The 23,159-nt window shown below is 35.6% G+C and overlaps 1 protein-coding gene across 2 annotated transcripts; it reads right to left on the minus strand.

Moving 5' to 3' along the window:
* Nucleotides 1-480: 480 nt before the first annotated feature.
* ZNF800 (zinc finger protein 800) lies at nt 481-22,942 on the minus strand. Of its 2 annotated transcripts, XM_044246512.1 has the most exons (6): nt 22,762-22,942; nt 22,165-22,283; nt 16,714-16,809; nt 7,338-7,481; nt 3,524-5,216; nt 481-2,272 (listed from the first exon to the last, which is right to left on the minus strand). In XM_044246512.1, coding segments are annotated over exons 2-6 (1,995 nt in total). In that variant the 5' UTR covers nt 22,226-22,283; nt 22,762-22,942; the 3' UTR covers nt 481-2,271. The 2 variants fall into 2 exon arrangements, with proteins under 2 accessions (XP_044102447.1, XP_044102446.1); XM_044246511.1 differs by having other exon boundaries at nt 481-5,216.
* Nucleotides 22,943-23,159: the final 217 nt, after the last annotated feature.

The following is a 23,159-nucleotide window of genomic DNA, read 5'->3' on the forward strand; positions in this document are numbered from 1 at the left end:
GCCAATCTGCCATAAGCCACTAATCTGTCTACTGTAATAAAATATTCCTACTCTCTCTAGGCAATTCTAATTTAGACAGACGCCTCCTGACATAGTGCTATTTTTTCTTCTATGACCCAGATGAAACCTTCTGACAGTCCTTGGAATCCTGAATTCCTCCTTCTAAGTTCCTACTCTGTGGCCCTAGAGTTATGACAGAGGAGACAAAATGTGAATGGTATTATGGAAATAGGTGAGCTGCAGTAAGGAATTCCAGCAATTGGGTTCCCCTCCACCCACATCAAGCTATTTTTCTTTCTTCCCTACAGTATTTAAAAAGTAAAATAGAGAGCAAGAGGCTGATATGCAGATGAGAGGCTACAGCAAAGAGCCACTCTAGCTTTTTAGGAATACTCGTATCTTTTCACTGGTTGTAGGTACTTAAGTCTGGAAAATATCTTTGGAATATGTCGTGTGTAACAATGCATAAAAGATAACACCTTGCAAAAGTCAAACATACAGATTTAATAATGTGCAACTAATGAAGATGGTTTATAAATGAAATACCACCTACACATTTAGTTCCCTAAATATATTATGCTATTAATCATTAAAGTTAGATCTATAAGTACAAGTTTTCCATACGTGGAAAAGTCAATCTGTTTTTAAATTAAAGAGAAATTATCACTCTTAATTCTTAAAAATAAAACTATCAGGGTATAATTCAAGTGTAGCTGCTCATAGTAACTGAATAAACTTAAATTTGATAAAACATTTAAGGTTCAACCAATGCACCTTTGTTGAAGCACATTTAGCTGAAATAACTTTGAGTCTGGTTTATTTCCATCACATATAGTACATTTTTCCAACAAGAGCATGTACATTCAATATAGAACATTTCCAGCAACAGTTACAGTCTTTCTAGTTTCCTTTCACAGTATATTTTAGTGCAAAGCACTGGGAAGGGTAAATGTTTTTCTAGCTATAGAAGCATTTTATTATGACCTTGTGGATCTTCAACATTTTAAAATTTTATACAAAAAGTATATAGATGGACAGGGTCCCTCCTAAGTATAGGTGTGAACCTATATAAAAACATGGTATATTCTCTGCTGTACCTTTTAAAATTATAATCTGACAAAAATTACTAAAAAATAAAATATTTCCTAAAAATTACAAAATATTGATACACAAAAACCTGCCCAATATTTCATAAAGATAGATGTACTTGTTTTTTCTAAAATCTTGATTACAAAAATGGACAAGAATTCATTATTTTCTAAATTTTACAGTAGGAATCAAATATCATCTAAAGTAGTCATTTAAGATTTTACTTGGGAGAAAATTCAGGGTTTATACTCCCATCATCCTTTTTTAGCAATATTTAAAGAAATAAACTAATATCGTAAGAAGTGGTTGTGCATGGATTGTCTGCATCCATAAAATATCAGTAAGCTATTTACTACCTTCATATTAACATTAGTAAATGTGTGGTCTCTAAAAAAAAAAAAAAGAAGAAGAAACTGAAAAATTAAGTTGCATCTATTATTAAAGTGCTTTGTATAAAATGTAAAGAAAAGGGGGGAATGTTTAATTTTCAATAAAACCTCAGATGTTTACAAATAAAAAATGTATGATCCATGGATGAAAATGAACTGGAACTTTCTTGTATTATATATTTTAGAATGAAACGTTCAAACATTTAAGTGCTAGAGAACAAGTTAGAAATAAATGAACGTAGAATTATTACAAATATTTAGTAGGCTAAATATTTATAATTTGTTGATACTAATTTCTCTTTTGGTCCTAACATACACTCACTAGGAAATATATCTGTACAATCCAGATAAAATTTTGCCACATAAAGTGAAACAAAACTAAAATCACTAAGATATAGTCTTTTTGTCAATTAAAAATCACCAGTGGTGATACATATTCTTCAAGTTTTTGATCACCTTAATCAACAAATTGTTTGGAAAACAAACTTTGCAACGTTTTTGTAGAAACTGTAGACCAAATTCACAAGGTCAAGGGTGGTTAGCTGCTGGACTGTGATGACAATATGTAATGTCACAGCTACTTGGAAGTGCTGGGAGAGGCAGTGCCTTAGAAACAAGTGGTTAGATGGTTATTATTTTAGTCGGAAAACAGCAGTTACAGTTGAATATTTATGAATTTGTTTTTCCTTTTTTTCTCATAGTACCATTTGAAGACGTTTAGTGGTTCTAACACCAATTTAAAGTCTTTCCACAAAAATGAACTCCAAACCTTTTCGTACATCACTTGAAGTTATCTGAGGAGAAATGGGAATAAATGAACACTTTTGAGTTTACCAATAAAATCTTGTTTTTAAAATTATACAATAGTAAATGACTTCTAAAGGATGGTTTCATCTCAAGTTTCCACACAAATTAAAAAATGTGTGATACTCAAACCACAACATTTAACCTACTCAGCACTCAAACTAAGTATACTGCTTTAAAACCTGAATCCAAAACTAACTTAATACTAATTAAATATATTAAATGCCTTAATAGAGGGAACAGGTACTGAAGGTAAACTTTTAAAAATATAGAGAGACTTGCAAAAACAAGTACAGGGAGTCTACTCCTTATTTTATATTGCATTTTAAAAATCTACATTTATTTCAAAACCTTCTAAAAAATTAAAATTTTTTTCTTTCTTCCCAATAGGGATTCTCCTTTTCTTACAACGCACAACCACAAAAAAACCAAACCAAACCAAACCAAAACAAAACAAAAAAACCTCGTTTAATAATATTAACTATGTTGAAACGATCACAAAAAGTCTATTTAAAACAAAAAAGGAAAAGTTAAGATTTGGAACCTATATAATCACTTTTTCCACAGATCAAAACTAAAAACAGTAACTAACGCATACTTCCAAAGAGAAGGAAAAAAAAAAATCCAAACTTTTGTCTATCAAGTTTCCCCCTTTGACTGGAAGCATTAAGTTAAATGTAAATAATAAATGCTAATTGTTCTAAATTCAATTTGGGGATTTTTTTTTCTGAGTGCAGCACTTTATTTAGCCATCACAGATTAATTTTTACAGTAATTACAGTGCCTCGAAAGACTTTTTTCCTATAATTATCGCCTTCACAAATTCATTTTAATATATTTAACTTTTCCTACAATGTATTAATTAGTAGACTAGGTCACTAAATCAAATTAAACCTGTGCAAAGTTAGTTAAACAGAAGACTTCTATTGTAAACATAAGCCAATATAAATGTATATATTTTACAACATTGAGAGGAAAGCACTGACCCTGTGCCATCTACCTACCACTATATTGCATTGTCCTGTGGAAGATAAGTTCTGAAGTTAACTTTTGTTCCCAAGCCACTGGAATAAAGGTCACTGAAGAGGTAAATGCAATATGCACATTACTCTTGCAGTTCCCATTGCCATAAGATATATGGAAGCAAACATGTGTTAAAATGGAACCAGCTATAAATTATGGTCAAATGATTTTTTTAGTTCGATGGGGGAAAAAAGCAAAACTCTGTAACTGTTCCTCACCAGACAAGAGCCTTAGATCTTGTACTTCGGCCTTTGGTTTTGTTTCCTTCAGGTGAATTGGAAGCATTTGCCTTATGAGTTTTCTTATGATGTTCAAGATAAGTCTTTTTGGCAAATGCCTTTCCACATTTATTGCATCTGTGAAGAGAAAAGTTTTTTGTGACTTTTACTTCAATACCAACGTCAGCTACTTCATACTTTTTACTAGGAGAGTTAGAAGTGCCATCATGTTTTGAATCACTATGTTTTGCCTCATCCCTCGAAGGGCCTCTTTTTGCCACTTTATTTAGAACAAAATCAATGGGCTTCTTTATAGCTCTGATCTCTAAACTGGCGGTTATTTTCCCAAGGTAGCGGGATGACTTTTTATGAACCACAGTTATATGTCGTATCACATCACGCTTCCGACGAGTTTCGTAAGTGCAAAGAGGACACTTGTAGAATTTAACATAAATGTTATTCCCATCTGTGTGCAACTCAATGTGTTTAGTCAAGTTCTGTTTGGAAGTAAACTGACGTTTACAAAGTTTACAGTAAAGTTGCTTAAAGTCAAAGCCAGCGGAGAGTTTTGGTTTCCTGGTTTTTTGCTGGCCACCTGCAGCAGACGGACTAGTTGATTTAGGGCTTTCAGAGTCTTGTTTAACTTTATTTTTCTGTGCTGCCGGTGTGTTCTTTTTTTCATTTGAATGATTTGTTCCCTTTAATTCATTCTGTGGAGAATGGGCGATGGAAGGGGGTGAAGATTCTACAGAATCTGCTGGTTCAACTTTAACTTTTATTTCTGAACTGCTGGCAGTATTATTAGGGCCTTTCTCTCTTTTAGAGTTTGTTCCAGAAAGAGTTATCTTGTGAACAATTTGCATATGTCTTTTAAGCATTATTTGTGAACTATATTTCCTCTTGCAAAGGAGGCATTTGCATGCAGTTAAATTGTATTCAGCCTTTGAAGACGACTTTTGTTTTCGAGTCTTAAAAGATTTTTTAGGAGAAACAGAATCCAGGAACAAAGGTTGCCCAGGCTTTGTTGCTATATCAGGAGTAATTGAATCCCTCCTTAGTCCTCTATGAACTTCATCAAAATGCCTCCTTACATTCGCTTTTGTAGCAAATGATTTACAACATACTGGACAGCTCCTACTTATTGGAACTAGAACATTCTTACTGCGTCCTTTAGAGGACTGATTTGGATTCTTTCGTGTTTCAATGTACTTTTTTAGTTCTTCCATCTTTTTCTTGTGTACTTTTCGAATGTGACGACGAACACCTCGCCTGGAATTGAATTCTTTTCTACAAAGACAGCATATCAACTGGTGACCAAAATCAGAATTGTCAGAAGTTTCCAAGTCAGCCTGTGATTCCTGAGGTTGCTCATCAGATGTAGGTGCAACTTCATCTGCAACAATCTCAACAGGCGGGGGCTCTACAGTTTCCACCTCCGTATCTGCAACTGGTACGGTTTTAGACTGTTCAGTGCTGGTTTCCTGTATTTGAACTTCAGTTTGTTCAGGAGTACTGCTTGACTCTGTGACTTCAGTAGGATTATCAGTCCTTGAAATATACTGAAACACTGCATTTTGATTAGTTTCTATGGGTTCTAGCTTAATAATATATTCTCGCTTGTCCACACTTGGATATATGGCTTCTAGGAGATCGTTTATGGCTTGGCTTTGTTTATCATTTACATCAGGAAGGTCTGTTAAGGAAAAAACAACATTTTAATCTGAAATCATCTGCCTGCTCTAGCTATCTAATATTTAAAAATGTGTTATGAATCTCTATCTTAAAATTTATTACTAGCTTATTTTTAGAAAAGCAAGATCTACTTTTACATATTTTAAAACTAGAATTAAACTAAAATTAATTTAAAATCTCATCAACGTACACAAATGTTAAGGAATAAATGCAATCTGAAGAGCTACTTCCACTCCTAAGTGCCCTTAACACCAACCACATAAGCACATGAATGTCCTAAACAATTAAAATAGTATTTCAAATTTTCAGTCTAGCAAAGGCAAATCGAAGTTCTCATAACCCAAGATGGATAACACATCATGAAGAATGTACTATTATATAAAAAAATGATTCTTTTTTGGGAAAACATAACAGCATTCCTATTAACTTAATCTGTAATAATCTAGTCTACTTATAGAGAGGAACCCTTAAAGATCTTATGGAAATGAAAAAGAAAGATTCGTAGGATATAAAAATGAATGACACGTACAAAAGTTTTTGCTATTACAGGGCTTAAAAGGACACCATCCCATTCAAACAAGTGATTAAAAACCACAGATTTATTCCAAAAACAGAGCTAGTTTTATTTACTTGCACAATAATTATGTCCCCTATAGACAACCAAATATTCCTCCTATAACAGATTTATCTAACACTGGCTATGTTTCCAATCAACTCTAAAATCTAGCTACAAATATAGCTATCAAATCTGATATTTAGAAAATAAGAATTCATTATTGCTCTTCTAGAAATCTTCCCATTTAAAACAGATAGTGTCTAAAAGGATAACACTTTCACCAAAGTACTTCTAGAATGAGTATTGCCAAGGAAAGTGCACAATAATCCAACAAATCCATTTATTTATATTTCTAAAAGTCAGCTCTACACTAAAACAAGGAAAACTATCACAAATATCACTAATTTTCTACTAGCACTTTATTTATTAAACTATCAGATCTGAAACTAATCCCTATAGACTGCCTTTGCATTTGTATCTCAATGATAAAAACAAGTATAATAACATCTAGGACTATAATAAGATCTAGGACTAGGGAAAATTTTCCAAAGATGAAATTCTTATTTCAACTATGTCCTATAATATACTTTAAATCAATTCTGTTTATAATATACTTTAAATCAGTTTCATGCTAGTAATTCGGTGATACTTCTGATATTTGGAATTTTCATTTCATTCCCATTCCAAGAAAGTTAAGTTGAAAAGTGCACGAATTCCACAATTCAACTACAGTATCAAACGGACAAAATAAATTCTATAATTTGTAAGACCACAAAGAGTTAAACCGCTGAACAAGAAATAATGAAAGTAACCTATTACTTATTAAAATATTTTAAGGAATTTATATCAGTTCTTTAAAGCAAGAAAATAATACCATTACAATACTGCTAACTTAATCATACATGGGCAATACACTGAATCCAACAAACATTCAGTTTCACAAAGACTTTATTAGCCTACTACTTGCCTTCATCACATAAAGCTACTTCAGATCTCAAGTCGGCCTATAACACAATCTCATTTCTGATAAAATCGTTGATTTATAAATAAATTTCACTGAGAACAAAACTGATCTTCAAATCAAGACCCAGAAAAAAATAGAAAGGTTATTATGTTTTTAATGCTCTTCTTACCATCCCCAAGAAATTAATGCATTTACTCATTCTTTGCTCTATTTCTAACCTTCTTATTTACTTAAGAATAATCTTAGTAAATTATCAGTCATATGTAACAAGTTGTTAAAGAAACAGAAATGAAAAATACCAATACTCCCTTCAAGCACTCACATTTTAACTTAGAAAAATCCTGAATATAAACTATATGGTCCATATAAAACATTCAAAAACAATATCCAATATCTTGATATAAATAAGTATACTCATAAAACTAACCTCTTTAGAAAAACACAAAAACACTCATATTAAAGTACTTGTCTAAGAAAATGAACATTAAATAATTTTATTCCCCATCATTAAATTACTGATACCATTTTAACACAAATATATAGTTGCAGTATAAGAATACTTAGCTGTAAAATGCATAACTGAATATATGGATAATACTTACTGTCATCCATCTGGAGACTTGGTGGGCAGTAGAATTTTTTATGGGTAATTAAATTTGGTAATCCTCTGAAGAGACTGCGGCATAATTTACATTCAAAAATAGTGTCCACATCTTTTAATAAAATGTGCTTAAGTTGTTTAGTTCCTGAAGGAAAAAGAAAATAAAACTTAACACAAAAGGTAAATTTAATGTGCATTTTTAAACTGGGCAACCACTGTTGACAATCCAAAGTGCAATTAATCTTTGCAAACAAAATACAGGCATTGCCAATTTCCACCATTTGTATTCAGAACTAACTTATAAACTAAATTCTAAGTAAAATTCTAACATCACCTGGATATTGTGACAGCTAAAACTGATATTTTTTTTTCTAATTCAGCAGCCAATCAATTCTTAGGATATCCCAACAGTGGTTTCAACATCTGGCTGATCATCACAATAACCTAGGAATAATGATGTACATGAACCCCCTCTAGAGATTCTGATTCAATAGATATGGAAGGGGAAAGAATTAAACATACCCCTCCTCCATCAACTCCCTACTCCTTGCCAAAGTTTCTTGCTGCTCCCTTCTGCATTAAGACGTGAATATAGAGTTCTATAATACGTTTTCCCAATTCCTTAAAGAAAGTCCAAACTGTCACAAGACTGCATGTGACTTTTCTTTTTAAACTCAGCTTAAATTACTTCAGGTTCTGGGCCAACATGGGATTATGGTCACTGAGTGTCAGAGTATAGAATCCTTACCCATAATTTGAATTTTGCTTAGGCCTCCTGATACCACTATAAATTTATTCAAAGCCTTTCTCCCTCAAAAACTCACTCCAAGTGCAACTAATTAAATACTGACAGTTTAAACTAATTTAAAGCCTGTCTTCCCCACTAGATTATAAACTCCAAAGCAGCCAAGACCAAACCTGTCTTATTTATAATTACAAAGTATTCAGCTCTGGCAATGCTCAATATTAAAATTAGTTGAAGAAATGCCACTGATACAAGGGATCTAAGCATTATGACACGAGACCAAAAGGCAGGGGAGAAAAAAAATGACAATGAGCATCCAATCTCTAAAATAAGAACATCCACCAGGAATAAAACACAAATAGAATTTATGTTTTAAATTTAAATTTGCCATTATTTCCTACAGGTTTCTGCCATAGGTAAATTGACAAAATTGATCTGCCATGCTTTACTAATTAATTAGCCTTTAATTGCCTCAAATAAAAAAAATGCTAATAATATTGACTTCAATATTAAACGTGTCCTGAAAAAAATCTTTAAAACTATCTAGGTGCAAAGTGTCCTTCTATCATTCCACAAGTACTTGACACTCTGTTAAGCTCTGGGACTACTAAAGAGTAAACACACTATACTATACATCTTCTAAAATGAACACACCAAAAAAAATAATAATAATAAAATAAAATGAACACACCAAACCAAACCTATCTTAAACAATCATGAAAGAAAATATGAACTTAAATCCCAGAAAAATTAAATTACACATCTGGGTTTTACTGGGAAAAAAATAAATATAATGAAATCATTTCCACCACTTCTCAAATCCGAATCAATGGTTTACTGCACTAAACCATATTACCACAAAATTAGAAAACATAAATTTAAAAAGATTCAGAGGACAGCCTGAGTGTTATTCTTAATATAAGATAAAATCAGGGTACCCGGGTGGCTCAGTGGGTTAAGCCTCTGCCTTCAGCTCAGGTCATGATCTCAGGGTCCTGGGATTGAGCCTCACTTTGGGCTCTCTGCTCAGCAGGGAGCCTGCTTCCCCCCGTCTCTCTGCCTACTTGTGATCTCTCTCTCTCTCTGTCAAATAAATAAAATCTTAAAAATAAATAAATAAATAAAGTCAAAAATAAATAAATAAAGTTTAAAATACATAAATAAATAAAGGTAAGATCATACATACATACACATACACACAAACACACACATGCATGCACTTTCTTAGTCCACTTCGCATTACAAAATATACTTGCAAAAGACTGCTTTTGGTCTACGGCCAAACCACCCTGAACGCGCCCGATCTCGTCTGATCTCGGAAGCTAAGCAGGGTCGGGCCTGGTTAGTACTTGGATGGGAGACTGCTTTTGTTTAGTTCATAGTTAACCTCCTAAATGACTGACAAACTATGAGAGGTAGACTGATGATAAAAATATTTTAGATAAACCTAACCTATCTATAGAAGTATAGTTAAGTGTAGCACCAGTAAGAGGAAAACATAGAAAATTTTGCACACTTTAATTCCAAATTGAAATACCTGCTAGACCCATACTAAAGATTCAATTCTGCCTTTAAAAACAGTCAAAAAAAGACAGAAGAGGAATGCAAAAACAAACTGAACTAGGTTTAAGAACCCAACTGAAGATTTAAATAGGAAATACGAGGTTATACATAAACAACAGTTACTGCTAAAAATACAAGACTGCATCCCTAAATCAGAGATCTCACTTTGTCCATCAGGTTTGCTCAACTATAAAAATTAATTAATTAAAAGTTAAAGAGGGGGCGCCTGGGTGGCTCAGTGGGTTAAGCCTCTGCCTTTGGCTCCGATCATAATCTCAGGGTCCTGGGATCGAGCCCCACATCAGACTCTCTGCTCAGCGGGGAGCTTGCTTCCCCTCTCACTCTCTGCCTACTTGTGATCTCTCTCTCTCTGTCAAATAAATAAATAAACTCTTTTTAAAAATTTTGAAAAGAAATAAATAGGTATTCTTGTTTAGTCCTGGTTATAGAACTAGTTATATTCAGCAGAGTGCATATTTGTTTCCAATAGCATCCCCCCCCCCAAAATCTCTGGCCCTACTCTTAACTCATCAATCTTAATTATCATTCACAAATCCTTCCCCCACCCCATCCCACCTAAACACATACACACACACACACACAAGCACAGTTGTGTTGACACAGGTACATCAAATTTCTTTCAGAGCCATGGGTTCACCAAATTGTTTCTCTCTCTTCTCAGGACTTCACCTATGTTTTTTTTTCCTCCCACTGCCCCAGTCTGGCTCACTTCTAGTAATCCTTCAAACCTTGGGGCGCCTAGGTGGCTCAGTTGGTTGAACGACTGCCTTCCGCTCAGGTTATGGACCCTGGAGTCCAAGGATCTAGCCCCAGGATCAAGCCCCAGAATCGAGCCCCAGGTTCAAGCACGAGGTTCAAGTCCCAGAATCGAGACCCAGATTCGAGACCCAGGATCTAGCCCCAGAATCAAGCCTCAGAATTGAGCCCCAGGATCGAGTCATGCATCCTACCCTCCCCACTCTCATGCTCACTGTCTCTCTCTAATAAATAAAATCTTAAAACAAACACACAAAATTCCACGTTAGAAGTCACTTCCCCCAGGAAGCCTTCTGATTGCTGGGTTTTGTTACAAATTCTTCACCCCTATTCCTACAGCACCTTATACATCTGTACTGTATTATCCCAATATCTTGTAATTATTTTTCTTTAGTCCCATTAAGCTGGAGGCTCTAAAAGGATGGAGAAGATACCTTTAATGCTCATCGACTATATCCCCACCTCTCAGGACTATGCCTGACTGAGGTTTGTTAAATGACATACTAGAAGCTTTAGGTTTAAGGAAACCTTCTCTATAGATTTTTTTTTTTAGGGTATAATAAAGTTGCCTGGGAAGCCAAAAAAGAGACCTCAAAGATTTTTCTAATTCAACTTACACACTTTACAAATGAGAAAAATAAGACATTGCCCATTCCATAAATACAGACAATAGAAGTTTTTCCCTAAGTCAGTTTTAGCTGTCATTTAAGGTTTTGATGTTTTTCCCATGTGGTCATAATGGCTTTGGACATAATGGTCTCATTAGCTACCATTTTTGACGGCTCTGCTCACTAACAATTAGACACAGCCAATCATCTGTGCCTCTGTCAACAGCTAAAACTTTCTGTCACCTGAGACAACAGACATGGGCATCTAGACAGCAATATAAAGTTCTTCCACTGCCCTTGATCCTGAAAGAGACCCATGCACAATCTTACTCCTCATTATTCCTTTTCCTGTATGAGTAATGTTTTCTTGCCCTAGATCTTATAAAACTATCTTAGAAGTCACTGTTTACTGATTACATTAATCAGTATCTTTCAAAAAAAAAAGCTTTTGATAATTAGAAATTAACTAATTAGTGAATATTTCAGATTCTCATAATAGATGCTCAGTAAAAATTACTCAAACCCCAACAAAGGTTTAGTCATATGCTATTCCTTAACATCAAATACATTGTATGTAGTGAGAAAAATATTTACAAGATTTTTTTTCAAAAGGAATCAGTATTCAGTTTTACATTAGGGTGGAGGGGCAGTCACTTTACATGATGAGATATTAATTCTAACTCTTCTGTGCCAAAGATAAGCTTTCATTTTTTTCCTTAATATATGGATATGTTGGTCAATGACCATTTTAAGTTGTAGCAGTAATGATTTTTAAATGGTATACTGCTTGCTTTATGATTCACACATGAGCTTAATCATTTTTAGCATGACTGTTTAAATGCACTGTAAGCAAAGCTGTAATTCCTGTCAAAACTGATTTCCAAGGCAAGTTTATGAAGGAAATTTCTAACTGATCATCCCTTAACAAAAGTTCTTAAAGAGGGGGCATTTAAGAAAATTTAAATTTATTTCTTAAAACTACCACCTGCAAGAGTTGGTTAAAAAAAATTACTAGGTTGGGGCACCTGGGTGGCTTAGATGGTTAAGAGTCTGCCTTCAGCTCAGGTCATGATCTCAGGGTCCTAGGATCAAGCCCCACATCAGGCTACCTGCTCAGCAGAGAGTCTACTTCTCCCTTTCCCTCTGCCTCTCCCCCTGCTTGTGCATGCTCTCTCTCTCTCAAATGAATAAATAAAATCTTTCTTAAAAAATTACTAGGTTAATTATGGAACAGTGCTACATACTACAATAAATGTATAATCAGAAAAAAATGATTCTAGTGCCTACTTGGTTAGTATTTTAATATTACAAACATTTTTTGGACACCTACTAAATATGAGTTTGCAATGTTATTACTGGAAACAGAGTGAAGGATCTGATCTGTGCCCTTAAGAAATTCCCAGACTAATATAAATGTCTGCTCCTCTAGGAACATAGCCTCAGATGACATTCTTTGAAAAATATAAGAACAATAAATCAAACAAATAAATCTATATCTGTCTTATTCATGCAAAAAATATCTAGTCTGATTTTAAATTTCCTAAAATTGTTATGTAACAACCAAAAACAAAACCTATATGAGAACGATGCTTTCTTATGTATCTCCGAAAAATCACACTTCCATCCTCAGTTTTTGTTTGTAGTCAGGACTAAGGCATCACCATTCAGAAACAGCTTACACTAAATGCAGGTAATGTTTTAAACAGTATAAAACCAAAACGAAACAAAAAACTCTTCTAAGAAGTTAAATGACCAAACCTAAGATGATAATGACAATAGCAAATACCATACAAAGCTAACTCTTATTTTTCATTACAATTCACTCCTCCCTAAGAGTCAGAAAAGATGCTCTTCCTTGCACACAGTAGTAGTGTATTTTATAGAATCTTTTTTCTATGATTTATATATATTTTTATAACGTTATATATTTCAAGGATTCAAAAAAACAATATTGACTTCATAAGAAAGACCAGTTTTAAATATCAGACTAAATAATTATCGTTCTCTTTTCTCTCCATGAATATTAGACTAACTAATTATCCTTCTCTTTTCCCCTCATTTTTCTGTTTCTAATCTTAGGGCATTCAATAGCTCCTTTGCCTCTACCAGAAGACTGGGAGACTAAGAAAGAATATTAAGCTCAATTAAATCGATGTTAATAAATGTCTCATGGAAGTACACCTTTTTTGTTGTTGTTGTTGTTATTGTTACTTAAAATTCAGTTTGAGGAGAGAGGTCAGGAAGGAAGCTAAAATAAAAGTGTCAATAAAAAGAAGATAAATTTGAAGACATCGAGTCACAGATGTGATCCGAGAAGGACTAACAGAGCTAAGGCAGCGCTCTAGCAAAAGGCAGGACCCAGTCAAGATAGTACAGAAGCCAGGGATACAGAGCAAACAGCATGTCTCAAAGTCATTAAACCATCAGGGATTTCAGAGTAGAATCTGTAGGTTGGAGCAAAATAGGCAACTTTCTAAAAAAATGAGGTATCTATCTATGGACAAATGTCAAACAACAGCAAAATGTACTGTTAATAAAGCAAAAATACGTAACAGTGGGCAGAATCAGCTACCATTAGTACTGGGGGGAAAAGTGAGGGATATATGCTTATACATGCATACAGGGTCTCTAGAAGAAGACACATAAATCATATAGCCGTGGTTGCCTAAGCAGAGACTTATTTTTGTATTTCTATACATCCTTTTATACTTCCTTATTATTTTTAAACCACGGGCACTTATGACTTAATCCAATAATATTACTTATTCCAATATAGGAATATTACTTAATTCCAAAAAGAAAAATCTATTCAAATTAATTTACAAGTGAAGTGGCCAGAAATAAAAAGATATCAGAGGTCAAGAAAGATTTATCATTTAAAACCAGAAAAACAGTCCAAAGTAAAGACTAAAGTGTGAGGCAAAGAAAACAAGTCAAAACTGATCATGCAGTCAGTACAGCACATGTGGGGCTGGCAGACCAAAAAAATGAGTTAACTCATTCCTCAGCCTTTTATGAACTTCCAGCTTGGGTAGGAATTAATCCAGGCCACAGACAGCCAAGTGTGGACAGAAGGTGAGTAACTCAGAAATGGTATAATAGCTGAAGACAACTATCTGAGCTTAAAGATTAAGCTAGATATCCTAACATATTACTAATGCCCCTCCAGACTTAGCCTCCATAGGTTAGTGAGAGCAAAAGCACAGACTTTGGATAGTTCTTTGAAATGCAGTGTCTGTAACCCAGTGGCAATGGAAAGAGTCTAGAAAGAAATGAGTCACTGAAGGTGTGGCTGAGAGTAGAATGGGACCAGGAAGAACTTAGAGGGTAAGAATGGATCTTCGTCCCTAGGTCATGTGGCCCAAACTTCGGTTCTATCCTCCCAAAGTTTCAGTTAGCCAGGGCTTGGATACTTCAGTGCCAAAGAGCTACCTTAGCAAACTTTAGATTGTACTGATGAAGAGATTACAATCTTGAGGAAATTAAAATTGCTTAGTTCTGAGACACATTAACGAAGTAAAAGAATTCCTTTCTTTAAATCCAATATTAGTTCTTTCTATTGCTAAGCATATTTCTAAATCACTTCTAATTTAAATCACTGGGTACTCAGAATTAAATTTATAGTATTTTCAGAATTTTCCTAAATAAAACATAACTCAGAAGGCAAATGTGAATTTAAAAGGTCAGAAGGGGTCATTTAAAAAAGAACATTTTACCCATTTCACAGACACGTTTCTGCTAAAGAAAAAGCAAATACAGGAAACAGACATGAGCACAATGCAAAAAGAAAACAATTTCCTTTCTAAATATTCATCTTCCAAAGTTAAACATAGATTTTGAGAACAGGATCTTCTTGAAAAGGTGTATTTTATAAGACAAAGCATTTATGAATGAATCAATTCTAACTTCTTAATCAAATAACACTACAATAAATTGAAGTAAGTATAAAATAATCTTATTCATTTCAAATTTTGGATTTTAAAAAAGAAACCTATGGGGTAGCTGGTTGGTTCAGTCAGTTAAGCATTGACTCCTCTTGATTTCAGCTGAGGCCATGATCTCAGGGTTGTGAGATCCAGACCTGCATCTGCCTCCACACTGGGTGTGGAGTCTGCTTAAGATTCTCTCCTCCACCCCCTCCTACCACCGCCCCCAGCCCCTCTCTCACCTCTCTTAAAAAAAAGAAAAAGAAAAGAAAAAAAAACTATAGCAAAGAATATAAAAAATGTGAAAAGCTATAGCCTTCATTCCCTTGAGAAAGAACAACAAGAATTACCTACCAAAAGTAGCTAAAAGAAACTCTTACTATGACCAGAAACTAACCATTCTTCTGTTATGTCAGAAATATATTATAAATACCACCCCTAGTAAGTAAAATTTTAATTGTATTTATCATAGGAAAATCTGACCTATCAGTTACTTCTGTTAATGAAGGACAACTATCAAAAATAAAAACAACAAAAAGACCCCCTAAAATAGACTGCGCCACCATTCAACATGAGCAAGGCATGGATACACGCTCAATACTTAACTGATTTAAATATACATAAAAGCAAAGCCGTGAGTACTACAGATTAAAAACTGATTAAAATTAATGGATTAAAAATCTATTTAAAATTAGATTAAAAATCCAAGAAACAGATCTCGGGACCTCAGAAATAAAAATAATTTTTATTTTAGATTAAGTAGCAATCTATTTCTTAGATTCTAAAATTGACAAATATGTTATTTCTCTTTACAATGACTTAAAAATAAGCATCTCACAGCATTTATCAATACAAAACAATTGGTTACATACAAATTATCTTTTCCTTTTAATCTCAGAAATTTTTTAGTAGAATAGTAAACTTTAGAATAATAACAAAAGATATTCTAACCCTTAAGTTTCCATCAGTTAAGTGTCCCATCAATCACGTGTGTTTGCTTATTTATATCTGACTCAACAGTCTGCGATGTCAGAGAAGCCAAATCTACATAAGGTGGATAAGTGGATCATAAGAACCACAATCTATGATCTCACCGAGAAAGGAGTTCTAACAGTGCTCAGCCATGGATATGTAGTAAGCAACACGTGTTTTAAAGCACTGGACTCCAACTGTACAAATATACTTCTTATACATCCAATTATTATAATGATCTAATAGAAAGTGAAGCTAAACAAATGTATCTAAAGAGACCAGGGACTGGAATAAGTATTTTTCCTGTCTTGTGCTCTATCAAAGATGTTGAAACTCCAGGGTTAGGGGAGTCATATAAACAGAGATGATAAAGTAATTAATCTTGAACAAGTGACATCTCAGATATTCTGAATAAATAATCTACTCTGCCAATGATTATAAAGACCCAGTATAATTTACTAGTGCCCATTGAGGGTTTACAAAGATATGCCAAAAAATTTAACAATAAATTGTTGAGAAGAGGCATGTTACCAATAAAGATACCACATATATTTCTTTAAACCACACTAAGTTTATTTCTATATTAGTATATAATATATAGTACTGAAAAAGAATCTAAATCAAGTCAATATTTATTCATCCACTTTTTAAAAATTTGACAATTAAAAATATTCTATAAAACCAACATACACATTTTAATATTTTTTAAAAATTAATTCTAAGGATTTCTAGGTAGTTTTTAACTATTATGTGAAGATTGAAAAATACATCCTAAAACATTCATACCTGATCGAAAGCACTCAATTATTTGTTGAATACCAGATTTGGATGTCTGTAGTGGTTGCTGTAACAAAGGAGCATCTCCAGGTTCCAGGATATAAACTACATGGAAGACAAACACCCACCCCAATCCCCACAAAAAAAGGGTTATTTAAATCATTTACTATTGAAGAAAAACAATGGTTTGCTACAATCATGTTAATGATAATCACACTTGTTCGTATATACTTCACCACCATCTTTGTAAGGCACAATGAAATAATGGGAAAAAAATAAGATTATTCTTAATTCAAGGCTAAATTAAAGCTACTTAAGGCTTCAAATGCAAAGATTTACTATTTTGGTATTTACTACATATTTGTCATGTTTGCCTTTTTGTTCCCCTTGAAGAGGAGCCTCTGTATTTAATCAAAATTCTAGGGCAACGATGTCCTAGCCACATCTCATAAACCGTTCCAGAACCCTCTGGACAATCTACTACAGCTCTCTGGGCAATTATGAGAGCAAAACTCAAAAACCACTGCCTAAGGAAAGGACTAGTGAAGTGCACAATGACAGATGTTCAAGAATGTTCACTGCAGCCTCTAAATAATAGAGAAAAAATTTCAAACAAATTAAAAATCTCTCAATAGGAGCCAGACTAAATAAACTATGAAACAGCCCTAAAACAGAGTCCTTCACGGCTCTTAGCATGAGCTAACTCTACATATACCAACAACAAAAGTTGTCAAAAATAGATTATTGAGCAACAAAAACAGGTTAGAGAATATGATCTCACTTATATTAATATATATTTCAATAGATACAGAAAGAAATGTAATGTACATGTGTGTTTATGTATAGCCACTAATATAAACATAAAAAGTCTAGCAAGATACCAACAAAACAAGGGTTCTGTCAGGGTGGACTTTACAGGGGTGATTTTCATTTCCGGCCTCACACTTTGTTAGTGTTTCAGAGCCTGGGTTTTTAGAAGTATGCAGGTTAAAACACACACACACACACACACACTTTTATAATAAGTAAAAATACTATTTCCACTTTAAAAACAAAAATTTTCATTTTCATATACAGATGTCTGCTTTCCAAAATTCTCAAATTCACAGTATAATTATATAATAAATTAGATTATGATAATATAAAAAAGGTAACTGAAAAGGAAAACAGTTTTCCATCAGATACTAAAGATATGGTTATGGTAGGAAAAAAACAGCCATTTTAATTAACTTTTTTCAATATGTTATAATGTTCTACTCAACTATTACCATCTTAACCCAGGATCATCCACTCTGTGGGAAAATAAGGAGTACTTCAATAATGTGTGCTGCTACTGCTTCAGGGCCTGGTCTTGGGCAGCATTTGGCTTTCTGATAAGGGCTAAAGCCTACTGTGCTATGTATATAGACACAGCCTTAGATTCTATGTTAAGGCTTCAAATCTTGTCTCAGTGTATACAAGCTGGACGGAACTATCTTAGGACCAAGTCATTTTATTAAGTACAACTTTCCCAATTTTAAGAGATATGTAAGGAGTATTTTAAATGAATTAAAAACATGCACACACCCACAACTCATTTTGAGAACATCTGACATTGGCATTACCCGCAGTGATCAAAAATACAGAGACTACAGACCTGGACTTACTACACTGAAATATTTTTCTAACATTTATTAGATACAACTAAAGCAAATTAAACTCTCTGATCTCTTTCCCATCTCTAAAATGGGGTTAATAAAAGTACCTAAATTATAGAGTTCTACGAGAATTAAATGAGCTAATGTAGGTTAACTAGTTAAAACAGAGCCTGGGATATAGTAAGTGTTCAATAAATGTTCTATCACCACCACCACCGCCACCATCATCATGTACAAATCAAATGCTTTCTGACATCAAAAACTGAAAAACTGTTTCCAAAATCTAAAAAGTAGAATTCAACCCTTTAAAGATGCAATAACAGAAGTTTATAAATAGACTGATGATACCATTATTTGGATTAGATGGATCTCTTTTCATGATTTGTACAAAACAAATGACAAATAAAAATAATAACTACAAAAGAGAGGGTAGAAACTATACAGTTATAAAGAACTTTATAAAGTATCAAGGTTTGGCTCTATAAGTAGCAAGAATTTTAGAAAGGGAAAATTTTTTTAAAAACAGTAATGAGTAAGGGAGGGATATGGAGAAAAAAAGAAATTTGTCCTCAGAGTCCCCTTTCCTCATTTAAAAATTCTCCATGAAATAAGTCAATCAGAGAAAGACAATTATCATATGATCTCCCTGACATGAGGAACCTGAGAAGCAAAGTGGGGGGGCTTGGGGAGTAGGGAAGGAAAAAATGAAACAAGATGGGATGAGAAGGGAGACAAACCATAAGAGACTCAATCTCACAAAACAAACTGAGGGTTGCCGGGGGCCGGGGGGGTTGGGTTATGGACACTGGGGAGGGTATGTGCTATGGTGAGTGCTGTGAAGTGTGTAAGCCTGACGATTCACAGACCTGTACCTCTGGAACTAATAATATGTTATATGTTAATAAAAATAAGTAAGTCAATAAATAAAATAAAAACGCTCCAGAAAACTTTAATACACCAGCTTCCATTTCCACAAAAGAACATCTGATTTCAAAACTACAGCAGAATTTGTTACCTAATCACCTTCAGAACACTACTACCACTACACACATCAACATCCTGAAACACCATTCAAAATAACCCCCGAGTTAGCTTAGTCATCCATGGAAACCTCCACTTAGCATACAGATCTGTGTAGTTCCCACTGTAAAACAAACAAACAAACAAACAAAAACCTAAAAAACTTTATATATTAGTATTTTATAAAAGTTTCCTCTCCTATATCCTATCATCCCTCCCAAGATCAGTTTACACAACCATTAGGAAAAATGCCATCATCTCCCTCTAATCAAAACAACCAAACCCTCAGAAGTTAACATATGTCTTTATATCTTTCCAAGAACACACTTCCCGGAATCAAATACCTACTTTTGTAACAGTCTCTCCTACCTTAAAAAAAAAGCCCCTAAAAATAACTTTCTGCTTATGATGTCTGGGATTTACTTACAAATAATAGAGGGCAGGGAAGCAGTGGGAGGGTGGAAAACGGAACTGGGAAGAAGCGAGAATAGAGGGAAAAAAAAAGAGATTGTCCATGTATCAATATGTTGTGTGATGCTTACAACAGGTTCCTTACACCATTCTCTCTACCTTTGAATTCTGAAAAGATCTGTAAGAAACATTCTTAAAACATAAATAAGAAAGTACTTTACATACACTGACAGGCTTATATCACCACCCTTCACTACACATTGACCCATCCTATTAAGGTCTCCTCAGGAACACACTGCTCAGGGATCAGCCCCACTATTCATAATTCAAAAGAGGCTAGATCCCTGATGATTGCCCATTAAAAGAGCTTCTCAAACACCATGTCATCTTCTTCCCTCCATCTGAAGGCATCCTCTTTTTAAAACTATCATAACATATTCCTTTCAGTACTGGAAAAACCTTCCACACAGCACTTACCTTCCTCTGAAATAATGACAATTAACTATCCTGTAAGTTAACAAACGTCTAGCTTTCCACCAAACTACTCTTCAGAAAGTATTTAATCTAGCTAAGAAAGCAAAGAATCACAACTACTTATGACCTGGTAGTCTGAAAAATAAACTGCATTCAAAAGGTTTCTGGCAAAAGAAATTTAATTTTTTAAAATTAATGCAACTTAGATGACTTCTTGTTAATGAGGGAGGGAAAAAAAACAAAGAAGTTCCAATACATATTAAAAAGTTCAACTCTGAAAATCATCCTGAAAAAGACATTAAAGTCTCTAGAAAACTTTACCAGAATACACCAAATAAGGTATGGTCACAAATTATTCAATTACTTGTCTGTATCTATTTCTTCCCACTCAAAAGTTCTATGAGGAAATGACTTTATCTCTTTTGTTCACCACTTACATGCACGTCACCTTGGACAGTGCCTAGCACCTAACAGGTGCTCAATAATAATTTGTCAAAGAAATAAATAAATGAACACAAACTTCTTCTTAAGTAAAAGGTTTTATTTAAAATGATTTCATTAACCAATTCAACTTAAATGACTTGAAATGTTCTCAAAAAAAAAAAAAACTGGAATAAAAGATCAGTGAACTACAAGTATAAAAGGCATTCACAGCCTTCTACTTCAAAACTAACAAATTCCATTCAATATTTGATAAAATATAAATGACACATAAAATACACAAAATGTGCAGTATGAAGGGGTGCTGAGATAGGTCAGGGGCAGCTGAACACAAACTGGATCCCATCCTGGGACTATATTATTAGCAGAGGTAAGTTATTACTGATTTCCAATAAGCCGGGCCAGGGGGATGGGGGTGGGGGAGTGGCTGGGATAGGGCCATAGTACATGTGTACCAAAGTTTTCTGAAAATGGGAGTTCGTCCTCTTTACCACTGCCATTTTTTCCCATTAGTCAAAAAAGTCCTCTACCTGAACTCCACTGTGCCAGAACCAAGTACACTAGAGCAGTTAAAATACTCCAACAAAAAAACAAGCAAAAGCATAAAAAGTCCTAATAATTTTTAGGTAAAAAGTAATGATAAACACCTGCCTTTAAACTAGAATAGCCTTTGTTTGGTTTAGTGACATATGTACTCAATGATTCCCTTTTAACTTGTACCTCTAAATGTTTCTGACAAAACATATCAAACTTCTAGTAACTAGAAAATTCAAGTTTACATACCACATTTATCAAATTAGTCTTCTAATATTCTTCAAGAGACTCGAAAAAGGAACTTTTTCATTCCATCAATCCAACTAAAAACAGTTCTAATGAATAAACTTCCCTAAAAATATTTATGTACTCTACCTCAATAAACAGATTTTTAAATTTTGCAATACAGTATATTCTGCGCAAGAAAATTTTTTAAAGGTTGCAGTCAGCAAAACCTGATTCTTCCAACAAGCTGAGTTTAACAAACTTTTTTAGCCCAACCACACTCACTTTTAGGCTTTAACCGCTAAACTCGTGAATATGCGTAAGAAACTTCATTTTTAAAAGTTTAAATGAATCCCCTTTCACAAAGACATGCTACTATTCTGCTACCTATTTTCTCCTCCGTCTTCAGTTTTTAAACATTCAAAGGACACGGGGGCAAACAGTACTAACTGCAGCCTGCCTCAAAAGAAGGAAAAGGAACTGAGTGATTGATCTTGTGGAAAAGATTTAAGGTGACACTTGCAGTACTTTTTTTAAGGGATCAGGCAGAGGAGACCTCTTGTTTATACAAGCTTTTAGCTTCATAACTAGTTTTATACTGGGGAAAATTACAGCCTGCTTACTTAGACATGACTTCTTGGGCAGGAGGAAAAGAAAACTGGAAGGAAACACAAGGCTGTGACGGAGGGCAAAGTAACCGGAGGGAAAAGGAATATACCTGGTTCACAGCATCCGTGATGATGGTGGTCAGTCTGACAGTATTTGTCCCTTAAAGGCATTTTCAGTGGGCGAGACCTACTTTCCTTTCACTGTAAGAAGCTCTTCATTGCGGCTTGGCTGTTGAAAGAAGCACAAACCCGTCACTCACCCTGAACTTCCTTGGGGGGGCTCTGGCTCTATATTCCACTTACGTTCCCTCCACCCGCCCTCCGTTCTCCCTCCACGGTACCCGTACCTTCTTCTAGAACCTACAAGAGAAAAACGCACGAAGGCTTCTCCAGCCCCAACTCCCGCACAGGTTCAGCACCCTACCCGGAAACGCAGCCTGGGGCGCGCAGCGCAAGGCGAGGGCCTGGCCGGCTGCGCGGGCGGCAGCGGCCTCGCCGGCCCGGGCGGGCGCGCGCGGAGACGGTGGCGCGGAGCGCGGCGGGCACGGCCGGCGCCGGGGCCCGAGGAGCGGCGGGCGCGGCGACAGGACCGGTCGAGGTGCGGCTCCCGCAGGCGGCCGGCCCACGCCGCGCCCTCCCGCCACGCACGTGCGTTGGGGTCTCCGCGGTGGAGCCCCCGTCCCCGTAACCAAGTGCGCCCAACTTACTTAACTCCTAGGGCGGGCCGGCGGGCAGGCGGAAGGAAGGAAGGCAGGCCGGGCAGCCGCGGGGACAGCCTGGCGTGGGAGGCGGCTTCGGGCCCCACCTGGCGCAGCCTCGGCGGACCACGCGAAGGGAACCGGGGTTCGGGCCCGACGCGCTCCCAAAGAGTCCCCGCCGGCGCTGACGCGGAAGCGCCACAGCTCACCACGTCCCTCCGCGGCCCGAGGCGACGGCGGCGGCGGCGGCGGCTCACGGCGTCCCTCCGCGCTGTGGAGCTGGGCGGGCGGGCGGCGCGCGGGCGCAGGCAGTTGACAGGAGGAACCGCCCCGCAGAAGCCGCGGTCGCCACCGAAGGAGCCGGAACCGGAGCGGGCAGGACCTGGGCGCCCCTCGCCGGGGCAACG

The sequence above is a fragment of the Neovison vison genome, chromosome 4 (genome assembly GCF_020171115.1).
Source record: "Neovison vison isolate M4711 chromosome 4, ASM_NN_V1, whole genome shotgun sequence".
NCBI lineage: Eukaryota > Metazoa > Chordata > Mammalia > Carnivora > Mustelidae > Neogale > Neogale vison.

Bases quoted from the DNA above. Each gene is read 5' to 3' on its own strand.
- ZNF800 (XM_044246511.1), bottom strand. From the start codon at position 22,225: ATGCCTTTAAGGGACAAATACTGTCAGACTGACCACCATCATCACGGA. The intron at 16,810-22,164 runs GTATATTCCTTT...TCTTCCATGTAG, and splicing joins TCACGGATGCTGTGAACCAG to TTTATATCCTGGAACCTGGA. The intron at 7,482-16,713 runs GTATGAATGTTT...TTTTTCCTTCAG, and splicing joins AATTGAGTGCTTTCGATCAG to GAACTAAACAACTTAAGCAC.